This window comes from Vicia villosa, linkage group LG1, assembly GCF_029867415.1.
Source record: "Vicia villosa cultivar HV-30 ecotype Madison, WI linkage group LG1, Vvil1.0, whole genome shotgun sequence".
Classification (NCBI taxonomy): domain Eukaryota; kingdom Viridiplantae; phylum Streptophyta; class Magnoliopsida; order Fabales; family Fabaceae; genus Vicia; species Vicia villosa.
The window spans coordinates 52,149,315-52,156,740 of NC_081180.1; the positions used below are offsets into that span (position 1 = coordinate 52,149,315).

Here is a 7,426-nt window from a genome sequence, read left to right on the forward strand (position 1 = left end):
CTTTACACTAGACCAACTTTCTTCTGGCGTAATTTCTTCTAGCTTCTTCGTTGGACATTTGTTCAAATGTATGTTAGCCTCGACACAGCTTCAACCCAAAACTCTTTAGGTAAATGTTTGCCTTTCAACATGCTTCTCACCATATTCATGACTATTCGATTCTTCCTTTCTACATTTCCATTTTGTTGTGGAGTGTAGGGTGACACCACCTCGTGCACAATCACTTCTTTCTAACATAACATGTCGAAGTCTTTTCGACACATATTCTCCACCACCATCAGTCCTCAGAACCTTGAGCTTTCGCCCATTTTGTCTTTCGGCCATAGATTTGAACTCGACAAATACCTCGATCACTTCACTTTTCCTTTTGATTAGGTAAGTCCATAATTTTTCACTGAAATCATCTATGAATGTAACAAAGTATTTGTTACCTCCATTCGAATCCACCTGGATTGGACCACATACATCAGAGTATATGACTTCGAGGATTGCCTTCGACTTGCTTCACGTATCCTTGTTGAATTTGTTTTTGTGCTGTTTCGCCTATACACATTCCTCACACACTTCTCTTGGAATGTCGATCTCTGGTAACCCTAAAACCATATTTCTTTTTTTCAAATCTCTAATGTCATTAAAGTTGAGATGACCTAGTCAATAATGTCATATCCATTCATCTCTGTTAGATGCATTTGCAAGGCACTCGTGTTCCATCATATTCAGTTCGATCTTGAAGGTTCTATTCTGGGACATATGTGCCGTCAAGATTAACCTCCCACTTGCGTCGACAACTCTCATCATCTTATCTTCGACCAACACCTTGTAGTTCTTTTCGACCAACTGCCCAATGCTGAGCAAATTGCTTTTCATGCCTGGTATGTACAACACATTAGAAATTACTGACCTCTTGCCATCTTTCCTCATAGTCAGGACGTATCTAATACCTTTAGTTGCTAGAGTATTGTCATTTGTGAATTTCACCATATACTTCATTGAGGGCTTTATGTTGACAAACCAAATTTTCCTTCCAGACATGTGTGATGAGCATTCTGAGTCAAAGTACCATTGGTTCTTGAATTTATCTTCATCTCTTGTTGTGACCATCAGCAACATCTCTTCTTCTTCTTCTTCTTCTTCTTCTTCTTCTTCTTCTTTCTTCATGTTTTGCAAATTTTGCATCACTTTCTTGACTCTTACGCTTTTCTGGACAAACACTAGAATAGTGGCCATACTTTTGACAATTAAAACACTGAATGTGACTTTTGTCAGGCTTTCGACCACCACCTCTTCATCTACCTGCAGCACCACTTCTTTGGTTGCCTTGGTAAGAGGGTTTTCTCTTATTCGACCAGCTTTTTTCTTGCTGATTTCAACCAGTCGAGTTGATGCAGCCACCTCTGCCTTTGTTTCCATTTCAACTTCCTTTACCTTTCTTTTCTTTGGATGAATGAGCCTATAGAGCCACATCACTCTTCGACTTGCATGCAGCTCTTTCATTCATTCTTTGTTCATGAGATTCAAGCGTCCCTTGAAGCTCTTCCTTTGTCAATTTCGAAAATATTTCGACTCTTCTATGGCTACCACTATATGGTCGAACTTCAGAGTCAATGACCTCATGATCTTTGCAACAAATGATCTTGATGTCAATACTTCTCCACATACCTTGATTTGTTTCATCAATTTCGTAACCCTAGTGAAGAAATCAGTTACGCTTTCACTTTCTTCCATCTGAAGCAATTCATACGCTCACATCACCTCTTTCACCTTTTATGCACCTCCTAAAAACTTTTCAAGAATCTCCCAAGCTTCTTTTGCAGATTCTACATCACTAACCTTCTCGAAATTATCTGGACTCAGACATTGATGAATTATAAAGAGAGCTTTATAATTCTTCTTCTTCAATTTTGTATGCAGAGCCTTTTGTTCATCTGTCGCCTCTTCTACAAGCGGTTCTATCTCTTCTTTCACATGATCCCAAAGATCTTGACAACAGAACACAACCTTCGTCTGCTTGCACCAATTCTCATAGTTATCTCCTTTTAGAATTGGAAGACTTGCTGGAAAATGTCCATGCGGATGATTCATTATCGTCGACATTCTCTTTCCTTGAATCATTTAACTGGAGCTATAAATACCAGATGTTGGAATTAGACTCAAACTTTGAGTAATTCTTTATCACTACTCGGTGACAATGATGTAAACAAGAAAGAAAAATTGGGTTGCAAAGGATTAGGATTTGCGAAATAAAAGGAAGAAGACAATGATTTTCTGCAGATTTTCTCTCTGCCCACAAACTGTGGAAAATCTCTTATTCACTTGCAACTGCAAATTCTGTGAATACAAGTTGTAATTTTAAAATAGGGGTTACTCCCTCTATTTATAGTTTTAAGTTTGCTTTCTCCTTAAGCCAAATAAAGCTCAAAACTACAAAAATCCAAAATACCTATTTTAGATCTAAATTGAATCTGTGTGTAGCAACCTGCTTTCAACACTTTGACAACTACAAACACTTCGACACACATTACAATTTAAGACTATTGTCTCCTACATATGCAACAAAACTAGATAAATTAGAAGATCAAATCAAAGTTTGACATATTTTTACTTGTTTTTTTAGATCCGATAGTTTTGAAGATTTCTTATCATATTTTGATTTGTTTATATTTTTAATTTTTATTTCTATTATACTGTTTTTTAATTTTCGGGTGAGATATTTAACAAAAATTATCAATAAATTAAAATAGTTATTTTCTTTAGTTTTTAGAAGATAAAGACAATTTTTTTCAACTTTAATTAAAAGATATAGATAAATTTTTCTTTCATCTATATTAATTTTATGGTTGAAAAAGAAAATAAGTAAAAGGTAGGAACAAATTAGAAGAAGGAAAAAAAAGTAATATGATTGATGAGGAGAAAATTATTTTTGTGGACTTTCAATTTTGTTGTTATTTTTGTGGACTTTCAATTTTCTACAAATAAAAAATACCCTGGTTAGAGAATGTATCGTTGAAGATGAAAATAAGTAAAAGGTTGGAAAAAATTAGAAGAAAAAAATGCTAAGAGAAAAGTGAATGAATAAGCAGTAGAAAATAGATGGGTTGAAGAAATAGTATTAAAAAGACACATAAATGAATGGTCATTCTGCAAAAGTTTAAATGAAACGTTGAAAATATTTCTTCTGTAATAAAAATTTAGCTGATTGATTTGACCAATACTTGATTTAAAAGTTAAAAATAATGATTTATTTAGAAACTGAGTTGAATGTTGTATTGTCAAAAGAGTAAAAAGGTCAATTTCTAACGAGAATGAAAAACAAGGTTGAAAAATATTTGGTTTAGATAAAAAAAAAATACTCCCAAAATGATGAAGTGTTGGATAAAAAGAAAAGGGTAGGAAAGAAAAATTTATACGAGTTTTTATTTTTAATTCCGCTAAAAAAAAGTTTTCCAACAATGGTCCATCTAAATTTTCTTTATTAATTTAGTCTTTTTTTTACAAAATTTAACGTTGCATGTTCCAAATTAATTCTTTAGATTAAATGTAACTGTTAAGACCTTAAAATATATCTTAACTATATTGTTTAACAATTTAATCTTTGGTTTTGTTATGGATAAATTAATAAATATAAAAAGACTAAATTATTAAACTAATAGTAATTTAAAATCTTATTAGTGATCTGTCATTAAAAAATGTACTTAAAAATATGTAACTCAAACTTCTGTAAAGTAATGTGTCCTAAAATTAGGTTAGAATTTAGAAGATATAGAAGTTTAAAGAAAATATTTGAAGATGTTACAAATAAAAGTTGGTCTATTTAATAGGGGTAGAAATAGGCCAGGCCGATAACAGGGGCCTACAGGCTAGCCTATATAGGCTCAGACCAGGTCACACATTATTTTTAAATAGAAAAGGCTTAGGCTTTTTTAGAAGCCTATTTAATTAAAAAGGCTAGGCCTCAGGCCCTAAAAGAAGCCTTTTAAGCCTATCATGCCGGCCTATTAAATAAATATGAATACTTTTTTTATTATCATTATGTTATGTTTTATACTTTGAATTAAAATACATAAATAAAATTTGGTTATCTTGAAAAACTTGTGAAAATAAGATGAAAACATCTGATGAACATTGTTTTCATAAGTTCTCTTAAACAAATAGTCTTCTAAAACTTATTCTAAGAGATAAGTTAAAATAAGTCAATGCAAACAAATTTGTAGTCTCTTGGTTTTTTAATTAGTTAGTCTATTTAAACATTATTTTAATTGCTTATATACATATGTCTAAAACAAATAAGCTTTTATATAGGCTAACAAGCTAACCGGGCATTCGAAAAGGCCAGGCTCAGGCCTAAAAAATAAGCCTACACAGACCACAGGCCAGGCTTAGGCTTCCGTTTTTTTGACAGGCCAGGTTTAGCCTAGCTCGGCCCAGCTTATTTCCACCCCTACTATTTAAAGAAAAGTCTAACATTATAATAAATTATTAAAATTACTCTAGTTTTTTTTGTTCATTAGTTATAATTTATGTCTCTTTACCTTGACAATTTTATAGAAGTCAAGTTCAATGAACAAAAATTCAGTTTTAGTCTTGCATTAAACTACCCCACTTGCACTAAAAAACTGGGAAACTGGAATAAAAATTCATCTTATTTGATTTCTTCTCAGTTTTCTCTCTTAAAAAAATACCTAAAGTCATCAAAAAGGCTTAAGAGTTCAAAGTCACTAAACTCATTTCTCTAATTTGGAATGTTATAGGAGTGAATATGTGGTTATTGTGGACACTTGTTATACTAAAATAAAACTAAGAAAACTACCCAATGTGGTGAACAAAGAAGAGGCACAAAGACTAGAATCATATAGAAAAGTTGATAATTTGAGTGGTTGATGTAAATATTACATAGTACACCTATTACTATTACACAACCTATCACAAGATCTGAGTCTGGCCAACATTTTGGATACAAGCAAGTAGTAAACAAAAAACACTTGCAGTGGAAGAAAACCATGGAAAATGTAAATAAATCACCATTCAAATACCCAATTGAGTCTGAACCTCTAAGATGGTTTTAGCAGAGTCCCTAAGCCTTTGCTCCTCCTCTTGATTCATGTGCACATTAGTCACACCAAGTACCCCACCTCTCCCAAGCTGTGCAGGCAAGCTCAAAAACACTTCAACATCACCAATGCCATAAAACCCCTTAGCCAAAACAGACACAGGGTGAATCTTCCTTTGATCCCTAATTATCGACCGAGCCAAACTAGCCACAGAGTACCCAATAGCCCATGAAGTGTAGCCTTTTAGACTAATCACCTCATAAGCACTGTCAATCACTTGCTTGTGTATATTCTCCAACGTTTCTTTCTCATAAGCAATTTGTTGTTTCTCCAAAAAACTCAGCACAGGAACTCCCCCAACGCTGATACTTGACCATAATGCCACTGAACTATCCCCATGCTCCCCTACTATGCTTGCCTGCACCACCAATAACTCTATTTAATAACACAATCTTCCAACAAAACCAACACGGACACCGAACCAGACTCCGACGCGCAACACCGATAATAATTTAAAAAATAATAAATTAAACTAATCACAAGTGTCTATGCAGGTGTTTGACACAGGTACATATACAATTTATTTTCAGAGATGTTACATAGTAAATAATTAAAAAGAAAATGAAAATGACCTGAACATCCTGAGCGTTGACCTGGAGGTGATCAGCAATGAGGAAACGAAAGCGAGAAGAATCTAGATTAGTACCCGACCCGATGATCCGGTTCGATGGAAACCCGGATAGCTTCCACGCGATGTAGGTGAGAACATCAACGGGGTTAGACACGATTATAAGAACCGTTTCCGGCGAGTAACGTGCCAGAACGGGTATGATTCCTTTGAAGAGAGCGAGGTTTCTCTGGAGAAGGTTAAGTCTCGACTCACCGGCGATCTGTCGTGCACCAGCGGTAACGATGCACAGATCAGAGCCGGCGGTGACGGAGTATTCAACGGAGGAGTTGATCTTGACGCGGGGGAGGAAAGCAGCGGCGTGCTGAAGGTCGAGCATCTCGCCGCGGAGCTTGTCGGGTTTGTTGTCGACGATGACGAGCTCGTCGGTGAGGTCTTGAGTGAGGATGGTCTGAGCGATGGCCATTCCGACATTTCCGGCGCCGATGACGGAGATTTTGGTGTGGCGTTTGGTGAGAGAGGGAGGGGATGCGTTGGAGATGGGTTTGAAGAAGGATTGGGTTAGGTCGAGGCCGTCTGGGCCTAATGAACCAGAACTGCTTTTGTGCATGATGAAGTGTGTGTGAGAGAGAGTATGGTTAAAGAAATAAGTGTAGAATGACGTTGAGAACTTGAGTTGAAACTTGGGAGAGGGTTTGGGTGACTTTGGTGATGTGGTGACTTTGTGACTTTCCCTCTATCTCTCTCTAAACTAATTTTTCTCTCTCAAGATATAATTTATTTTAATCCTTCATTTCTCTTCAATTTTGCCTAAAGTCACAAAGTTACATACACAGTAAAGTTACTGAATCCTATCCCTGAAACTTGAGGGTATTAATGTGGTTTGTGAGAGGAGAGAAGAAGAAATGTAAGAGATATAGCACACAGGAATGTTGAAAAAGGAAGAAAGATGCTGGTTTGGAGAAGAAAAAAACCGCCGGGTTTTGCCTTTTTGATTTTGAAATTTGGGTATAATCCTTTTTATAGAATACGGGTTTCTTTTTTGGGAAGATATTTTTATACTCTTAAGTCTTAAACCATGTTCTGTTGGTAGGATGAATTAGTTTGTGGTAAATTCTAAATTATAAAAAAATACAATTTATTTTTTTATAAAAAGAAAAACATTGCAAATTAAATATCACGTTAAAGATGTAAATGTGTTTTTTTATAAAAAATACTTATGTCTAAATTTCTTATTTCTTATCTTTATCTTATGTTAATCTTAATCTTCGTATATATAATATCAAAGTTGTCATGATAACAACTCTAACCACATATTATAGTGATAGTGATTTTTTATAACAGTTTGTTATTCAATATTTTGACCCTAAATTAAAAAATAAATACTAGAAATAATAATAATAATAATAATAATAATAATAATAATAATAATAATATAATAATAATAGTAATAGTAATGATAATAATAATAATATAATGTTCAACCACTACTATTAAAAATAAATAATAATAATAATAATAATAATAATAGAACTACTAAAATATAATTATTAAATTTATAAAATTGATACTATATTAATAATTAATAATGTTTCATCTCATGATTCTCTGAGTCGATGATAGGAAGAAATTCCTACCAAGACTATAGAACTAGGGTTTTAACAATAAAGAAGAAAGACATTAAAAAATAAGCTAAAAAGTAGAGATAAAAATATAACTTTGATTTCTTTTGATTGCCCTCAATGTCTTT

At 33.8% G+C, this 7,426-nt stretch overlaps 1 protein-coding gene across 1 annotated transcript; it reads right to left on the reverse strand.

Moving 5' to 3' along the window:
- Window positions 1-4,751: 4,751 nt before the first annotated feature.
- On the reverse strand, window positions 4,752-6,638 carry LOC131606174 (L-lactate dehydrogenase A-like). Its single transcript, XM_058878447.1, has 2 exons — window positions 5,681-6,638; window positions 4,752-5,466 (listed from the first exon to the last, which is right to left on the reverse strand). The coding sequence occupies exons 1-2, from the start codon at window positions 6,284-6,286 to the stop codon at window positions 5,023-5,025; spliced, it is 1,050 nt and encodes a 349-aa protein (XP_058734430.1). The 5' UTR covers window positions 6,287-6,638; the 3' UTR covers window positions 4,752-5,022.
- Window positions 6,639-7,426: the final 788 nt, after the last annotated feature.